This window comes from Condylura cristata, unplaced genomic scaffold (genome assembly GCF_000260355.1).
Source record: "Condylura cristata isolate star-nosed mole 26May11 unplaced genomic scaffold, ConCri1.0 scaffold00002, whole genome shotgun sequence".
NCBI classification, from domain to species: Eukaryota; Metazoa; Chordata; class Mammalia; order Eulipotyphla; family Talpidae; genus Condylura; species Condylura cristata.
Genome location: NW_004567103.1, coordinates 73,575,941 through 73,594,698, shown reverse-complemented (window position 1 = coordinate 73,594,698; position 18,758 = coordinate 73,575,941). Strand labels below are relative to the sequence as shown.

At 35.1% G+C, this 18,758-nt stretch overlaps 2 protein-coding genes across 3 annotated transcripts in view; one reads left to right on the top strand and one right to left on the bottom strand.

The window, feature by feature from the left end:
- RAB3GAP1 (RAB3 GTPase activating protein subunit 1 (catalytic)) overlaps positions 1-16,470 on the top strand; it is an 84,753-nt gene extending 68,283 nt beyond the window's left edge. Inside the window, exons 19-25 of one of the 2 annotated variants that reach the window (XM_004674694.2) lie at positions 838-1,065; positions 8,970-9,066; positions 9,165-9,268; positions 9,411-9,526; positions 11,270-11,372; positions 13,887-13,907; positions 14,736-16,470. In XM_004674694.2, the coding sequence (XP_004674751.1) occupies positions 838-1,065; positions 8,970-9,066; positions 9,165-9,268; positions 9,411-9,526; positions 11,270-11,372; positions 13,887-13,907; positions 14,736-14,972 (906 nt within the window). In that variant the 3' untranslated portion in view covers positions 14,973-16,470. The remainder of the gene's footprint in view (positions 1-837; positions 1,066-8,969; positions 9,067-9,164; positions 9,269-9,410; positions 9,527-11,269; positions 11,373-13,886; positions 13,908-14,735) is intronic. The other variant, XM_004674695.2, reaches the window with a different exon arrangement.
- Positions 11,639-18,758, bottom strand: part of ZRANB3 (zinc finger, RAN-binding domain containing 3) — a 169,690-nt gene continuing 162,570 nt past the window's right edge. Inside the window, exon 19 of the mRNA XM_012727488.1 lies at positions 11,639-11,663. The gene's annotated coding sequence lies outside the window, so the exon portion shown is untranslated. The remainder of the gene's footprint in view (positions 11,664-18,758) is intronic.

Here is an 18,758-nt window from a genome sequence, read left to right as displayed (position 1 = left end):
ACAAATTTTTGTTATTGTTTACCTTACTCTTTCAGGGAATTAAATATAGTGCTTACAGCTGGAAGAATATGTTGTGGTAGAGAACATAACCAAAAATGTGCTTAATGTGTATATATGTAACCTTTGATGTATAGTAGATATTATATATGTGCTCTGCCTTACTACTCTACTCTTACATTACTCTGCACTTGCAAGAAAATTTCTTTGCTTTTCTGCTAACAGTATGAAACCTCTACTATTTTTTCAGATTTGAATGTAAAATTACTAAGAGGATTTTGGTATGCTTCATCTATGGAATTGTCCACTAAATAAAATTTTAAATAGCTTGGTTTCAGAAACTTGAAAAACAGTAGGTTAAATTCCAATTCCTTAAAACACAACAGCAATTTATGTGGTGGTAATTTGTTATGTAAAGCATAAAAATTTGATGTTGAATAGAATACTTTGAGGTTCAATGGTATTTATTGCAGCACCAGTATTGACTTATTGTGGAAAATAGCATATTTTTTTCCATCACTGTGTTATTGTTATGATCATGTCATGTATTATTTCATTTATTCAACTTAAGTTTGATATTCTCAATAGTAGATTTTTTGTTCCCAGATTCATCAAATGAAAATATTTTATTTTTTCATAAAAATGGAGATATCAAAGATAAGATGGTTTTGATATTTTTAATGTCTGAATTGTTCTAAAAGTAGCACACAAACTTATGTCATACATTAGACTTTGTAAAGATTATTTAGACTTTTTGTGAAAGGAGATAATGTTTTTGCAGTAGATTTATCAGTAAACATTGATTTTGTTTGATTCTGTAAACTTTTATCTTTATTTTAGGCAGCAAATCCAGGTTGTTCTCTGGAAGATTTTGTGAGGTGGTACTCACCCCGGGATTATATTGAAGAGGAAGTGATTGATGAAAAGGGCAACACAGTTCTGAAAGGAGAACTGAGCGCCCGAATGAAGATTCCAAGCAATATGTGGGTAGAAGCCTGGGAAACAGCTAAGCCAATTCCTGCTAGAAGGCAGAGGAGACTCTTTGATGATACACGGGAAGCAGAAAAGGTAAATTAGGTGTGGGTATCTAATTACTAGAATGCTAATTATTCTTCTAGCCTTTTAAAGACTTTGAACACACTTGAAAAGCAGAGCATTTAGTGAGCTGTTTTGTACCTACCAGTTAGGTTTAAAACTAATTGCAAATACACCAAAGAATAAGACATGCGTATTTTATTTTTTTTTTTTTTAATTAAAAAAAAAACCATTTTTTTTTTTTTTAAAGATTTATTTATTTGTGCATACAGAACTGGGGTACAGACCAGAGGCTCACGGGCGGTGAGAGGCTTCACCAGAGACAGAATGGGGAGCAGAACAGGCAGATCCACGAAGTACACTGCTGAGGGGAGCAGCGGGCGGGTCAGGAGAGGTCTGCCACGCCATGTGGACTCCTCCAGGGCAGGCGGGAATCGAACTCATGCGGAAGTGGCTTTAGATTCTCAGTGCAGTGCTTTAACCCGCTGCGCCACCAGGGAGGGCCCAAAAAAAAAAAAACTATTTAATGGACACAAAAATTTGAATCTCATGTAATTGTCACATATCACAAAATATTTTTCTTAAAGGAAAAATACCAGATGGTTTCACTCATAGTAGGAGTATAACCGACCAGGCAAGAAAATAATAATAATAATGAACAGCTAAGTACCAGAGACATTTTATGGCAGTGGAGTGGGGAATGGGATCAGAAACAGTGGGGGGAAGGAAATACACTGGACTATGGTGATGAAACATGGGTGATTTGATGATGGAAAGCCCATGGGGATTACAACTGAGATGAAAAAACACACAAAATGATGTAAAAATAAACTATTATTTTTGAAAAAAGGAAAAGAAAAATATTTTTCTTGTTTTGATTTTTATCCCCAATAATTGCAAAATGTAAAAGCATTCTTTTCTTAGCTTATGATCCATACAAACAAAGCCATGGCTTGTGGGCTGTAACTTGCTAACCTTAGTCGAGACAGTGTGTTTTTCTTTCATATTTATTCTCATAGACTGCTGACTAATAGCATACCTGGCACTGAACAAAGCTTGCTAAAATGAATCTCATATGTGGAGAAAAGTGCTTTTCAATTTATGTTTTTTTCCATCACAAATTGTAGTGGTGTGATACAGTATATATTTTTAAAATTTATTTTCATACATATATGAAACACATAATTATTTTTGTACAATGTATACTTTCTCCTCTCAGGTGTAGTCCCATAAAATTACCACCACCAGTTTAACTTTGCACCATCACCAGAGTCACTTGTACTCTTCCCTCCCTTGTTTTGATCCCACTCCCTCCCTGCAGAATGTCTCTGATTTATAGTAGACTCTCAATTTTTTCTGTTATTTTTTTTAATTACTGTTTTTTTCCCCGATCCCTTATTTGGTTTCCCCGTATTTCTCCTATGAGTGAAACCATGCAGTATTTTTTTTTTCCTACTTATTTCACTGAGCATAATACATCCAGCTTAATCTATAATACTGCAAATGGCATGAGTTTATCTTGATTGCCGAATAATAGTTCATTGTGTATATATATCACATTTTCTTGATCCAGTCATCTATTTTTGGGCATTTGGGTTGTTTCCATATCATACATACCTATTATAAATAGTGCTTCATTAAACATAGGAGTGCAGGTATCCTTTTGAATTAATGTTTTTGTGTCCTTTGGGTAGATTCCTCTGAGTGCAATTGCTGGGTCATATGGTAGTATCTTGAGGAGCCCCCACACAACTTTCCATAGTGGTTGGACAAGTTTGCATTCCCACCATCAGTGTAGGAGAGTTCCTTTTCATCTATACCCTTGTCAACATTTGTTGTTGCTAGTTTTTTTTTTTGAATGTGCCATTCTTATATAAGGTGGTATCTCTTTGTGGTTTTGATTTGCATTTCCCTGATTATGAGTGATGCCATGTTTTCATATTCTTGTTGGCTATTTGCATTTCCTCTTTGGAGATGTGTCTTTAACTCTTCAACTCTTCCTCTCCTTTTTGACTGGATAGTTTACTTTGTTTTCCTTGAGTTGCATGAGCTATTTGCAGATCTTTGTGATCCATTTCCTATCAATTGTATTGTGTGCAAAGATTTTTTTCGAATGAGTAGAGTGTCCTTGTATTTTAGGTTGATGTAACCTCAGTTTGTCTTTTCTTTCACTTCCTTTGCTTTGGGGGATGAATCTTTACAGATATTACTGAGATGTAACAACAGGCATATTTTTTATATAATGTGTACCATTGGACTGTCTCAATCTCATAGTGTATGTCAAAAGCCTTAAAAGTGGGCATATTCTTTTACTTAGCAATTCTGTACCAAAAAATTTATTAGGGAAATACATAAAGATCAAGATATAAGAATGGTGTTCAATGAAGTTTTGCAGTGAAAATATAATAACAATTGAAGTTTCCAGAAATAGGGTTTGGTATAAAAGAGTATGGTATATATTTTTTTAAAGATTTATTTATTTATTCATACAGAACTAGGGTACAGGCCAGAGATGTGGAGGGTGAGAAGATTCACCAGGGACAGAGTGGGGGCAGAACAGGCAGATGGACGAAGTACACTGCTGAGGGGAGCAGTGGGCGGGTCAGGAGAGGTCTGCCATGCCATGTGGTCACTTCTGGGGCAGGCGGGAATCGAACTCATGTGGAAGTGGCTTAAGCTTCTTAGTGCTGGGCATTAACCCGCTGCGCCATCAGGGAGGGCCCTGGTATAAATATTTTGTGGAGTACTTTACAACTATTAAAAAACACTTAGAATTCTGGAAGATAGTGGCCGCTATCTGATATCAAATTGTCCTCACACCTTCTCCAAGCTATATGAAATTAATGTACAAATCAATGCTTTACACATCACTGGACAGTAGAGATGGGCTTTTAAATCAATTATAAATAAAAAAGCCAAGTTCAAGTGGAGTACCACTGATGTCCTACTGTGAGTGTAAGAGAATAGAGACAAAAGATCTCTTGAAGAGCTGAAAGAGTAGAGAGATCTGAAGAAGAGTTGAGGGGGTTGTGAACTGGAAATATGCTATAAGAGAGCAGGGGATAAGACAGGAGATAATCTGCACAAGAAGGTTTGGGGGCTCCCTTTTATAACCTGTTTTCATGACTGGGAATCTGCTGGTTGTTGTCTGCTGAGACATCAGATTTCAGTGGTTCTTCTTATAGAAGGTGTCCTATATGATTCTGTTTGCCCTATTTCTGCATTCCAGCCCCCTTTGGTCATGTGAACCCATGGCCAGGTTGCCATGGCAACTTCTATCAATAGTTTTCCTTTCTTAACCAATTTTGTGTCTTACAACATTTTCAGCTGAACAAATGCAGATAATAAGTTTTAACCATATTAAATGATATACTGAGAAAGAACAGCTCACATCTGTGTAAGAGTTTGACAAATAGAAAATGCAGATTGAATCACTTCAGCTAATGAAACATTTCCCAGAAAATTGACCCACAAGCAGAAGAAAATTATAACACTTCAAACTCTATCGTATATTTACAAACAAGCATAATGTTTAATCAGAAATACTAAAACCAAGAACAGAACTGAAGTGCAAAACCCGCAAAGAAATAAAACTACAGCTGGTTAACCTAGGATAGAATTAGAAGGGTAAAGCAACCATATTAAAAAAAAAAAAAAAAAAAACAACTGTATAAAAGGCCCAAGAGCAAATAGGCTTATATTTAAATTTAATAAAAATCAACAAAGGAAACAGCCAAGAGAATGAAATTGAGATAAGGGAACAAGAGGGCTTGAAAAGAAAGTAGTAGAAATGAATGGTAGAAAAAGTGGAAATAATGTTCATTTTATCAAGTGCATGAAGTAAAAAATTCAAAACACTGAAGCAGAACTAATATTTAAAACTGCTGTCTTGTTTTAATGTTATGTGATATATTTAAACCCTTATTTAAATAAAATTTGTTTTCAGAATAAAGAAAAATAAAATCGCAGTCTAATAATTTTTTTTTAAAAAAGATTTATTTATTTATACAGAACTGGGGTACAGGCCAGAGGTAATAGGATTCACCAGAGACAGAGTGGGGAGCAGAAGAGGCTGACTGAGAAAATACACTGCTGAGGGGAGTTATCGGGGAAGCAGGAGAGGTCTGCCATATGGATCCCTTCCTGAAATGGGATCAGCTCACACTGACGCAGCTGCAGCTCACTAGCAGTGCTGCGCTTTAACCCGTTGTGCCATCAGGGATAGCCTCTAAATAAAACTTTTTAGAAATAAAAGTAAACCTTAATTTATGTACTGCAAGATGCAGGGGTAAATTGACCAGAAGTAATGAACTTCAAAATATATCATTGTAAAACTACTAGGCTTTAAATATTTAAAAATAAATAAATAAATAAACTCAGGACCTTCTAGCAAAAGCATGAAAATAACTTAAAAAGAATTATATAGGTTTTTCAAAATGTTCAACATCACTTGTAATAAGTGAGATGCAAATTAAAACCACAATGAGATACCACCTCACCCCAGTGAGATGGCACAACTTCAAACAACTAGCAACAACAAATATTGGCGAGGATGTGGAGAAAAAGGAACAATCTGCACTGCTGGTGGGAATGCAAACTAGTACAACCACTGTGGAAAACTGTTTGGAGGTTCCTCAAACTGCTAAACATAGAGCTTCCCTACAATCCAGCAATCCCACTCCTAGTTATCTACCCAAAGGACACAAAAACACTGATTGAAAAAGATACCTGCACCCGAATGTTTACTGCTGCTTTATTTACAATTGGAAAAACATGGAAGCAGCCCAAATGCCCAAAAGTAGATGACTGGATTAAAAAGATGTGGTACATATATACAATGAAATATTACTCAGCAACCAAAAAAGAGAAACACATGTCTTTTGCAGCAACTTGGATGGAGCTGGAAAAGATCATGCTTAGTGAGATAAGCCAGAAAGAGAAAGAAAAATACTGGATGGTTTCACTCATAGCAGGAGTATAATGGACCAGGCAAGAAAATAACAATAATGAATACCCATATACCAGAGACATTTTGTGGGGGTAGAATGGGGAATGGGATCAAAAACGGGGGAGGGGGGTAGGGAGGGAAGTGCATGGGATTATGGTGATGGCACACATGGGTGACTTGGTGATGGGAAACCTGCGGGGATTACAATTGAGATGGGAAAAAAAAATGTACAAAATGATGTGAAAATAAACTTATTAGAAAAAAAGGGCTAATCAAAAAAAAAGAATTATATAGGTTTTTCAAAAGCAACATACAAAAGCAATGTGGAACAGCATTTTCAAGAAATATGAGGAAAATATATAAATCAGTTACCATGTCTTGCCAAAATATCCCAGTATCAAGACTAGAAAAAAATGATTCTTTGAGGATTCTTATGGAATCCACTAGAATTGTCCAGTCCAGTAGTATTTTTTATAGTATTAGAAATGTTTTATAGCTATGGGCTCTTGTTGGTGTGGTGTATTGGGTTAAAGCATTGCACTGTGAAGCTCTCAGAAACAGCCCCAGCCAAGAAACTGACCCACATAGTTTGGCAGACCTCTCCTGACCCACCTGCTGCTCCCTTCAGCAGTGTTTTTCAGTAGATCTGGGTGTTCTGTTCCCCACTTTGTCTCTGGTGCATCCTCTCACCCACTACACCTCTGGCCTGTACTCCAGTTCTGTAAGCATAAGTAAATAAATCTTAAAAATGTATTATAGCTATATGCTATTCAAAGTAATAACCAAAAGCCATATGTGATTTTAATAAGCACTTGAAATGTGGCTACATAACACAGAAACTGCACTTTTGAATGACTACATGCAAATGCAGCCTGCCTTATTGAACAATAGAGTAAAGGAGGGTGACCCTCATTCAGCCAAGAGGTTAATGGGGAAAGTGACAAAGTACCAGTGGTGAGCACTTCATTTATTTTAAAGCTGAGACTAAAACTAGGAGGAGACATGAATAGAAGAAGAATATGTAAAAATTTTATGATGGGACAAACTAGAAAGAATGTGACCCAAAAAGATGAGGCCAAAGAAACAGAGGAGACTGATCATTGATTGATTCACAAATAATAGGTAGTAATCAGAGGATATTGTTTCAAATTGTCAACATGCAGGACCGGAAGGAGAGTAAAGAGGGGTAAGGAAGAACAAAAGAGTGGGCACACAAACTGTGGTGGACAGTTATGGGTGACTTGTTGATGGGAGAACTGTCATGACTACCTCTGAGAGAGAAATTCTTTTTGTGAAAAACATGAACAAGGATGTAAAATAATAGTATTTCAATAAAAATGTGTATTTTAAAATTGTCAGATCAAATGTAAAAACAGAAGTTAAGGGTAACAAGAAAGGTATTAAAGCAAGGATATCTACTGGAATAAAAAAATAGAAATTTTCCTAAGTACCAAGAGATAAATGTTTTGTAAGAACATACCAAATAGGGAACATATATAATAAAATCACATCATACACTGAATTATTATACAGCAAGTTTGTTAACAATGTCCTTTCTTTCAACATCAATTCATTATAACATTGATGAGGAAAAAAGCCATCTTGGTCAATGTTGAATGAAAGTGTTTTTCGAAGACATACTATAGTCCTATATTGTTTTGTGTAAAATTGCTGTTCAAGAATCTGTCAGTAATGTTAAGTGGACTTTCTGTGGAAGGTAGTTGTATGCAATCAATTCTCTGCTAATAAAGAAGGAATTTATTGATTCAGAAAGGCTACAAAATTAACAATGGACTAATATTTACCAGGCAAATGAAAACAATAAGTAAGCATTGTGATACTGATATTAAAGTATAACTAAAGCAGAAAAACATTAATTGAAATAAACATGAATGCTTTATATTCTAAAAGTGATAATTAACAATAAGGATTTAATATTTGTTAACTTTTATGACATACATACATTTTCACTACCAATACAGAACAGGAAGCACAGGAGATGCATGGAGAAACAGATCAACATACACTGATAATGAGGACTTTTAACACATTATTCTCAGTACAAGTCAGTTGGTCTGCTTAGACCAACTATGAAAAGAATATAAATAAATTGTCCTGTAGATATATCTCAACCATTGTGCCTAAATAATACCTTCTTTTCAATTATACATGGAAGATTCAAAAACCTGATAGGAGAATACAAAGACAATAGTAGTAGGCTTCAAAGTAGAAAAATAATCAATAATCTGCAGTAAAACTGGAAAATCTTTATGTCTATTTTTAACAAATAGTCCAGGTCTTCTTCCTGGAAATTTAAAAACCTTTATTAGACAACAATGGGGTGAAAGGGAAATACTAAATAAATTATATAACTTCTGGAGGAGATGGTAGGACTTAAAGTATGAATCCTGTACTAGGAAAGCTAATTCTAAATTATATAACATATAATTTATAATTATAAATTAGAAGGAAATTGTAGAGTCGCCACCTCAAAGACACTGAGAGAGCTGAAACAATAGATGTGTAAGCAGGAGTTAGTGGGGGCAGGTAACCAATGACTACAAAGACTTTTTGATGGTTTGGAAGTATGATTATTATTTTATATGTATTTGATGTTTTCAAAAACTGGTAAAAAAAATGCTCCATTGTTAATTGTTGTCTCTATGTGGTATAATTTGCAGATATTTTTATTTTCTTTATATTTTCCTAATTTGCATGTATTACATAAGGAAACAGGAAAATCCATGGGAATAGTCATCCTTATTAGAGAATGAAGATCTTAACTGTTTTCAGTAACTTTATTCCTACTTTTGGAAGTAGTAGCTTCTTAATCTGAATGAGTAGGATAGGCACTAAGTGAAGAGAGCTTTTCTGTACTCTTGTTACGTATGTGAGTTCTGTAGGTCAGAGGATTTTTTTCTTTTTGTAAACAGCTGCTTTATTTAACAACTTCACTGATTATTTTTACATAAACTTGGGCCTCCTTCAGGTGCTGCACTATCTGGTAGTTCAGAAACCTGCAGACCTTGCTCGGCACTTGTTACCTTGTGTAATTCATGCAGCAGTACTCAAGGTAAAGGAAGAAGGTAAATGTCTTATTTGATTAGTAATTAGTTCATTACCAAAATGAAAGTATATTTTGCCTACCTAATTTAATGATAACTTTGATCTTTTTTAAAAATAGAAAATCTGGAAAACATTTCTTCAGTTAAGAAGATTATAAAGCAAATAATATCCCATTCCAGTAAGGTTTTGCACTTCCCCAATCCTGAAGATAAGAAGTTGGAAGTAAGTGGTATAATATTAGGATCTTGCTAAGTGTTCTCCCCTGTGGCAATAATTATTTAAAAAACATAAACAAAGACATGGCTTAAAGGCAATGGCATGTTTGCTTTCTTCCAATGTATGTCTTTCCTTTCCTCACTATTAGGAAATCATTCATCAAATTACTAATGTGGAAGCTATAATTGCAAGAGCCCGTTCACTGAAAGCCAAGTTTGGAACTGAGAAGTGTGAACAAGAAGAGGAAAAGGAAGATCTTGAAAGGTAATTGCTGTATGACTTGTTTTGTTTGTCTGCATAGGAAAAGCCATCAATCTGTTCAGAAAAATTTTAATAGGCTATTGAGATTCTTTGTGGTATACTTATATCATTTGTAACAAGCACTGACTATAGAGAGAGAACTATTTAATTATCGGAGGGTTTGACACTACTGTATTTCTGACTATTTTTGAGGTGTTTCTGTTTCTCCTACTTTTAGAAACAAATCTACCAGTTCTCTGTTTCTAGGAATTTCCTTGTTTGCTCTTTGTTATGTGGGGTCTACAGTCTCATGTTGAGAAATTATTCACTTTTTTTTACTCAAAGTACCCTAGAGCTTTTCTTTCTGTTACTGCTCTTTATGCCCCAGTTGAGGTATTCTGAAACTATATTTGTATTTGTTATTTTTGATTATTAATGCAATTTTAAACAAGGCTTGTAGTAGCAAAGGTGCATATACTGTGTACTTTATGAATGTTTTAAAAGAGTAAATTTATGGCTTCTCCCAGATAATAAGGCAAATGACTCAGACTATCTTTTTCTCCTTCTGAGACTTGACACTATTACCAGTGGATCCTGTCAGTGTTGAATTCTTGTTCATTTTTTTCCCTAGTACTTGAAAGGTATTGTTTTAATATGTGATAAAGTATTTCCAAATTAACTAGTTCAGTTGATTTAATATATTATAACTTTAACTTGTTCATAATCTTTCCATGGCACTAAATTATTGATGCTAAATAACAAATATTACCTAACAATGCATTGCTATAACTTTTACCAAGTTCTTGTTTGAATTTTGTTGAACAGAATTTACTCCCAGTCTACTTTGCTCTCTTCCTTTTAAATGAACAGAATAAACTCATCAATAGAGAATGATTTCTAAAATAGCAGTGTACCAGTGAGCACAGTGGTCCATACTAGCTTAGGTGGCTCTGTGACTTTGACTTTGTTAGCTCTACCATACATTATCTATGATATACTTGGAAATACAGTGTTTCTAACACATAATGGCAGTTTTCAGTTGACACTTTTCCCAGAAAAACATGTATTTTAAGCAAGTATGCACATACACACAAATATACACCTATACTCTTTTTTTTTTTTAAGATTTTTTTTTATTTGCGCATACAGAACTGGGGTACAGGCCAGAGGCTCAGGGGCTGTGAGAGGCTTCACCAGAGACAGAGTGGGGAACAGAACAGGAAGATCAACGAAGTACACTGCTGAGGGGAGCAGCGGGCGGGTCAGGAGAGGTCTGCCACACCATGTGGTCACCTCTGGGGTAGGCGGGAATCGAACTCATGCGGAAGTGGCTTTAGCTTCTCAGTGCAGTGCTTTAACCCGCTGCGCCACCAGGGAGGGCCCTACACCTATATTCTTAAGGAGCAAAACCAAAAATACGGAGCACTATTTTGCTGTATAAATAACACTTAGTTTTTGTTGTCCAGAATTATTTTTTTTTAATCTTAGGTTTACTATAGCATTTTCTAAGCTTCTAGTCTGAAAGAAATAGGCTATTTCTTTCTATGCCTTGACAGAGATAGATCCTTCTATAGTTGAAAGTCAGTCAGATTGTTGGCTGAGTTTACTTTAATTCCAGATTTAATTCCTTTTTAAAATTTCCACTTTCACCTTGATAGACTTAGCCAGGATCAATTTGAGAATTTACCTACAAAATTAATCTGGGAAGACTGACACATTATGAACTGTACAGCTCCTTGTTAACTTTTCATTACTTCTCTCTTCTAGGTTTGTGAGTTGCCTTTTGGAGCAGCCTGAAGTGTTAGTTATTGGTGCAGGAAGAGGGCATGCTGGCAGGATCATTCACAAGTTGTTCATGAATGCTCAGAGGGTATGTGAAATTCATCATTGACTGTATCATTATCTCTCTAGACCTCTACTCACTAAGATGCTGTTTTAATTTTCACACTTCGTTAGGTTCAAACATTGAAGAAACAGTAACTTCTGAGGCTTTAAAATTCTTTTGCTCTCTTACACATTAGAGTAAAATGGTAAGTTTATTTTAGGATGTAAATTCCAGAAGTTAGAAAGGTCTGAAGCCCACTGACTAGGTTAGCAATGGTCAGTCTTACCAAATTTCTTGTACTACAAACAGATCCACAGATGTAAAGTTAGAGATTTCCTAGAAAAGAAAGGAAGATTTCAGATTTTTAGTAAGATTTTCAGTAGAGAAAGAAAGCTCAATTTGAAAAATTATCTTCACTATTACCTATATAATTAAATTTGTTAAAAATTAAAATTTGACTTTTTTATGAAAGTGATATTAGTAATACTCTTGCTTGTACTTCTGTACTGTTTATTGGTTAAGAAGTGCTGGCATCCCACAGATGCTTCTCATGTCATGGCTATTAGTATTAAAGATTCTGGTAAAAATATTAGGAAGTATACTTATAAATACAGGATGCCCCTCTTACCTTACACTGTGTTGACACTGTAATGACCCAACTTTGAAGGTGTATCAGTGAATCAGATAACATAAAGAATTTTCATTAAGTATACAAATGGAATAACAATTTCATAATCTCTTTTGAGTTGGTCTGGAGTATATCTAGTTGATATATTCAAAATCATTCCCAAATCTACTTATCTGAATTTTTTAGCAAGAACTAAAACCTGAGATTATTTAAAGGCTAACTTTTCAAATTTACAAATTTCAAGTTGAAAACAGGTACTGTATTTCTCTATAGATTGGAAACAATAGACATTTACTTATTTTGGTTTTTGCCTTTGGCAGGGAGCAAAGAACTGAGTTTGTTTTCATATACTATAAACCTTTATCAGTTTAATATCCAGAAGTCTATAAGCACATTTCCTTGTTAGCAGCAATATGAATTTTATCCATATTACAAAAAACTTTTCCTATTTTCTCATTAATTAACACTTAGGACAATTTAACATATAAAGCTTTATATTTTTAATGCTGAGTGTGTTACTTATTTGGGATGATTGCATAAAATTATTTCCTTGTAAGTAGACATTGCCTTTTCCCCCTTCGATTGTGATTAAAGGCTCATTGTAAAAATTTGGACAATACAGGAATTTATATTAAAAAAAATTAATCATACCTTACTATGTACTGATTACTTTCAACATTTAACATCCAGTGTATATAACTGTATATTTTGTAAAAAGAGGATTATACAATTTACTTTGTTCTTTTTTCCCACTTATCTTTTAAGATTTATTTTTCTCTATTTTTACATATAAGAACTGGGGTGTAAGCCAGAGCTGTGGGAAGGGGGGAGGAAGTAAAAGGATTCACTAGGGACAGAGTGGGGAACAGAACAGAAAGATCTACTGAAATATACTGCCAATGGGAGCAGCATGTGAGACAGGAACAGTCTGTTGGGCAGTATGTGGGTCAGTTTCCTGGCTAGGGATCGAACTCAGGCTAAAGGTCTGGCAATAGCTTGATAACACTGAGACATCAACCTCTACACTATCAGGGAGAACACTCCACTTACCTTTTTATATCAGTAAATAATAGGAGTGTTATATTTTTAATGAGCTCATTGTATAGCTGATTCCCTTTAACAGATACAGAAATTAGTAATTTATCCCTCATTTTGCAATTTTAAAACATTTTCAAACTTTTAAACCATGCAGTCAGGTTTTAGGGAATTATGTGAATGAATTATGTTATGTGAATTGTTATAATTCACATAACAAGTACTTAGTTTGTTCATTTTTAAATTTAATCCTTAGGTGTATGGCTAAAGGAAATCATTAAAGTCCATTCATGTAACTTTTCTTTTTATGATTAACTGATGACTTTATTCATTTCCATTTTATTAAAAATCAAGATAATATCTTAATGAGTTATAATGAAATTCTAGAGAATTTTTTATAGTCTACATTAACTTTATGTAGTTAGAATTTTTCTTTAAAATTTTGTATTTTAGTATACTTCATCATGATTACATATGTCAGTGTAAGTTTAGCGATTAGATCACTGATTGGAATTTCTTCAGTCTTGCTAAAATTAAGTAACTCTGAGACACCTATTCTTTAATTCAAATGCATTTTCAAGCCATTGCACTTTTTTAAGCATCTGAATTCTTCAATAAAAGCTAGATTTTTATTGAATCATCCCCCCATTTAAATTATAATCTGTATGTCAGCTGTTGGACCATCAAGTTGCATGAATTGAGCGTTGGGATGTCTGCTCAGTTTGACAAGCTAGGTGTGTTGTATTTGTGTTGTCTTGATTTCTTTTGATGAGATCCTATTTCTTGATGTAATGCATGCTGTCCCTGAAATAATCTTAAAATTTTGTCCAGCTCTTTTTATTCCATCTTGCTTGTTTCCCTTTCATCACTGTTTTTTTTTCTCACCCTTTTTCAAGCTGACTGAATCTTCTGATGAGGTAACAAATAGCCCTTGTCCCTCATAGTTCCTTGTTCCTTCCCATCCCTCTAACTTCATTAAGGTCATTATGACTAACCACCTTTTTGAACAGTCTGGATTTGAATAGTCTTTCTTGCTGATGTTTAATGTAACATGATTTCATGTTTTTATTGTCAAAACAATTATTTTTCCCAGTCGATTTTGTCTTGTCAGAGAAATGAAAGAAGTATAGTGGTCAGAGTTGAATATGTATCTCATAAAATTCTAATGAAATTATAGATGCCACAGATTTTGAGAACTTCTCTTTTGTGAACATTGCTACATGGACCTCTGCTACTTCTGTATCATATTAACTACCCAGTAAACAAAGTCAACAGCCCCAGTTTTATATCGGCAAGAGAACCCTGAAAAGAATTGATTTAAATAATCAGTGTAAAACCCATCTTCCTTGGCTCTGGAGAGAAGTAGCCCATTACTAGACTGAGGACATCAGACTCGGAGTGGGTTATTGCTAGAAGAAATCTATAGGAACCAGTGTAGCGCCACTTTCTCTTTTCTTCAGATGTCAGACTATGACACTCACTTTGCAAGCAGAGGCTTGGCAGTCATTATCCCTTTGACACTGTCACCAATGTATTTGTAATCTCTGGCTGTGCATGTCACCGCTTCATACATTTTTTTGTGTGTGTTGTTTTTTTTTTTGAGTACTCACAACATGGCTTACTGCATTACTGAGTAATGTAAGACATTTTAATGTTTTTGTCATATTTTTTTTCATCTGTCCTTTAAAATGATCTAAGTGTAACACTTGACTCGCTGTTGAATTTAGCATTTGATTCTATTCAAGGCTGCAGCGGCATCTCCACCAGAGGAAGAACTGAGGAGAATGGGCTTCCCAGAAGAAAGAAGGCAGGGCTCCACTTCAGACTTTCCACCCCCTGCAGGCCGGGAACTCATTTTGCGCACTACCGTGCCCCGCCCTGCTCCATACTCGCGAGCTCTGCCTCAGCGCATGTACAGTGTCCTCACCAAAGAAGATTTCAGACTTGCAGGTGCCTTTTCATCAGATACTTCCTTCTTCTAATTCTTTCAGGGTTACCTCATTTGTGGTTTCAGAGACCTTGCTGACCCTTTCTGTAGGGGGAGATTGTGCCGGTTAAAACCTGAAGAGGCCATGAAAAGGGCTTGCCTAGTTGAATGATCAAGAATCATACCAGCATGTGGAAGACTTTCCAGTGCCAAGTTTGGACTCTGTTTTATCTTGCCGGCAGCAGAGGGGATGGGCTTGAGCTGTTGAAAGATTTTGTTGCCCCAAAGAAATGACCCAAGTGTTGGGGTGGGGAGTGAGAAGCAAAAAGCAAAGCAAAACAAAAAAAAGCAACAGGAATTTTCTGTACTCTTTTGGTGGGTTTGTGTTCATTTTATTCTTTACATGACTATCCCTTGCATTCATAGTCTGTGTAAACACTTGCTACATTTAATAGTATCAAGTATGCAAAATACAGTATCTGTTAACACAATTTTCTGGATATTTTGGTGGTAGCTTCTATTCCAAGAATCTGTATTTTTAAAATACTAAATGACATTCTGTTTATTCAGTCGCCTCTTGATCATCTTCATTGTAACTAACTTTTGATGAGCATTTTGACTATTACAGGAACACATTTAGAATCTTACATGGTTTATGTGTTTTTTCCATGTAATTGTGACAGATAAATGTATTCCTTCTGATAAAAATACATATTAAATATCCTGCAAATTAGTTTTATATTTATTTTGTAAGTTTTGTTTCTGTTGTTTTTGGTTGCCATGTAAGATGTCAACTTGCAAATTGTTGTTCTCTTCCTGCTGTACAGCATGCATTCCTTTTTTTTTTTGTGGTTGCTGGCTGGATACTGTATTTCTTGAAGTAGTGCTGAGCACACTCTAAAATATACTCTTGGTACATATTGATTATCATGCAGGCAGTATAATTCAATATATATGCTAGTGTAATGAATAGATTATTTCAGTGCACTATTTTGCTTTTATATTTTAGTTCAAATGAAAATAATTGATGGGGATGTGTAGCATCCAGCAAAACAGCATATTTCTTCCTAGATGATGATCAAGACTTACTGTCTGTTGCTATCTGACCTCTATTCAGTAATGTTAAAGATAATTTTAGGCCTAAAATTTCCACTTTAATCCAAAGTAAAAAATGGTTATACTGAAGCATAGTCCTTGCCTATGTATCTTTACGGAGCAAATAGAGCCTTGTAAACTTTGTGTTATATATTATTTTTGTAAAAATAACAAACAAAAAAACCCCAAAAACTCTGTGTACACATGGATGTGTGTATATATACATATGTATATTTGAACGAGGAATGATGTTGGAATTAATTATTGCTGGCAAACATACAGACATAGACTTGAGACTGAGTGTTGTGCCAAGTAGAAGGTGTATCATTCAAGGACAGAGTTTGCTTTCTAACAAGGAAGTTAATGTCAAAAAAAAAAAAAATTTTACAAAAAGAGGTTGTACTTTTAAACAGTGAATCTAATAAAAAAGAAAGTGCTGCTTTCTCTGGTTAATTTTCTCCCACTCTGGTAGGTATTTTGTTATTATATTAGCTTTATGTGGTCTCAGATCTTCATGAATATTTTTAGCCTACTATGTCTGGGAGGGGTCTCATAAACACTTTTTGTTCCTTTTTTGTTGTCGTTTTAGTTTTATGTGTTTATGTCATGGACATTTTTAAGTATCTGCTTTGTTTCAGGTATTGTACTAGGCATGAAGGTAAAACAGAAACTGAAACACATTCCTTCCTTTCAGTAATCTTTCTATCAGGTAGAAAAGGTTTCTATCAAATGGAAAGTATAGTCAGTTCACCTGTATGAACTGGAGGTATGTTTATTATCTAAATGCATTTATTCATTTATTGACAAAAGTGGTGTAGGCAGTCATAATGAACATAAGGTTATGTTTTTCACTCAGGCTTTTAGGGATCAGGAAAATCATTTTCCAGGAAGTGAGCTATAGATTAAGACCAAAATAGGAGTACAAGCTATCAAAGAGGTGGGGAAGCATGGTAAATTGCTCATAAAGAACAACAACAATTAATTTCCCCCACTGCTGTGTTATTGTTCCTGATACCAGAAGGGATGAAGTTTATTTTTCCATCCCGTCAATCTGGACTCGCCAGCACCTTTCTCTGATCAGTGGAATACTAGCAAGCACAATTCAGAGACTTAAAAAAACACTTGCACAGTGGGGCTTGCCTTTTCTTACTTCTGGGAACCCTAAGATGTACATAAAAGACTGCTGAAGGAAGAGAAAAAAGGTGTTTTGTTTTGCGGCAAAAGTTAGTTAAAACAGAAGGTGATAGGAAAAATGTTATAGCTAGAGAAAACAGGATAGACAAAAACTCAGAAACAAGAAAATTTATCTTTGGTGAGCAGCCAGAATTTCAATTTGGTTGCAGTATGGTATAGAGTGGGTAAAGACAAAAAATTAAAATAGCGAGGTAAACTAGAATGATTGCAAGAAGTTGGAACTTTATCTTCAGGGCAATGGTAAGTCATTGAAGTTTTAAGCAGGGAAGTGAAATGGAAGGTTTTACACCAATTTGTAGCATGGCAAATGGACTGGAGAGACTAAAAACTATATTGCATGTCCTAGATTTTGTGCTAAATTATAAGATTCTTGAAAAGTAGTGATTATATTGTCAGTGTTTTTAAAAACCTCCTCTGTACTTTGTAATATGCTGCAAAGAGTTTGACAAAGCTTGTAACAATAAGAAATGTCCTCACTGTGGGACCTTCCCACACCCGTATATAACCTTATATCACCATAACAATTAAGATTTTTCTTGGAACTAGGATTTTGAGAATCTTAAGTATTTATACTTATATTTCATTCATTAGTCCAGCAAGTGTTTTTGGTGTTAGTTATGTGCCAGGTACTGTTCTGGACATAGGGGATACAGTAGGAAACAGGGCAGGTAAAAGACCCGTGTCCTAATGGAGATTATACTGAGGTACACCAAGTATGAGTTCATTAAGGCGAGGAAGAGTGCTTTTGAGAAATGTGGTAGGGAAGACCTGTAAATGGTGACATTAAAAGTGAGGGATCAGGCCTTTTGAGTATCTAGGTGATCGTTCCAGCTAAGGATTAGTTAATGTAAAACCCTGAGGTGGGAATAAACCGTGGTCCTTTAGAGACACAGAAAGGAGGCCAGTGTAGTTAAAAGAAGGGTTAGTGAAAGGAGGAGAAGTAGCAAAGTGAGACAAATGTGCAAGACCAGATTACACAAAACTTTGAGTTTGGATTTTATTTTTAGTTGAAAGGGAGAATTTTAAAACAGGGAAGTATGATAAACTGGCAGTTGAAAAAAATTTTAATGTGCATACACTGCAGTGGTAGGTGTGGCAGTAGAAGAAGGGGGATGGTGCATGGTGATTTGGACTGAGGTTGTAGCAGTAGAGAAGATAAGATGGTGATAAAATTTGGGTTGTATTTTGGAAGAATGTACAACTTCAGTGAGGTTAAGGGAGTTACAGATTGCTTGAGGGTTTAGGGGCTAAGTAACTCAGTAACAATCATTTACTGAAGTAAGAGGTTGAGGGAAGAGCAAGGTTTGGGGGGATGATAAGATTTTGATTTAGAATAGGTTCATTTTGAGATAGCAGAAACCTGTGATATTCAGTTTTCAGAGATGATCCCAATGATCCCTACTTTTCTGGTATTCATACCAGTATACCCTACCAGTTAGACTCTGGCTAGCAGAACACAGAAGTAGTTTTGGTTTATCAGTTTAAGGATCAAATTGTACGAGACAGTGCAACTTTAGTTTTGGCTTCTGCCCCCCTCAACCTCCTTGTGTCC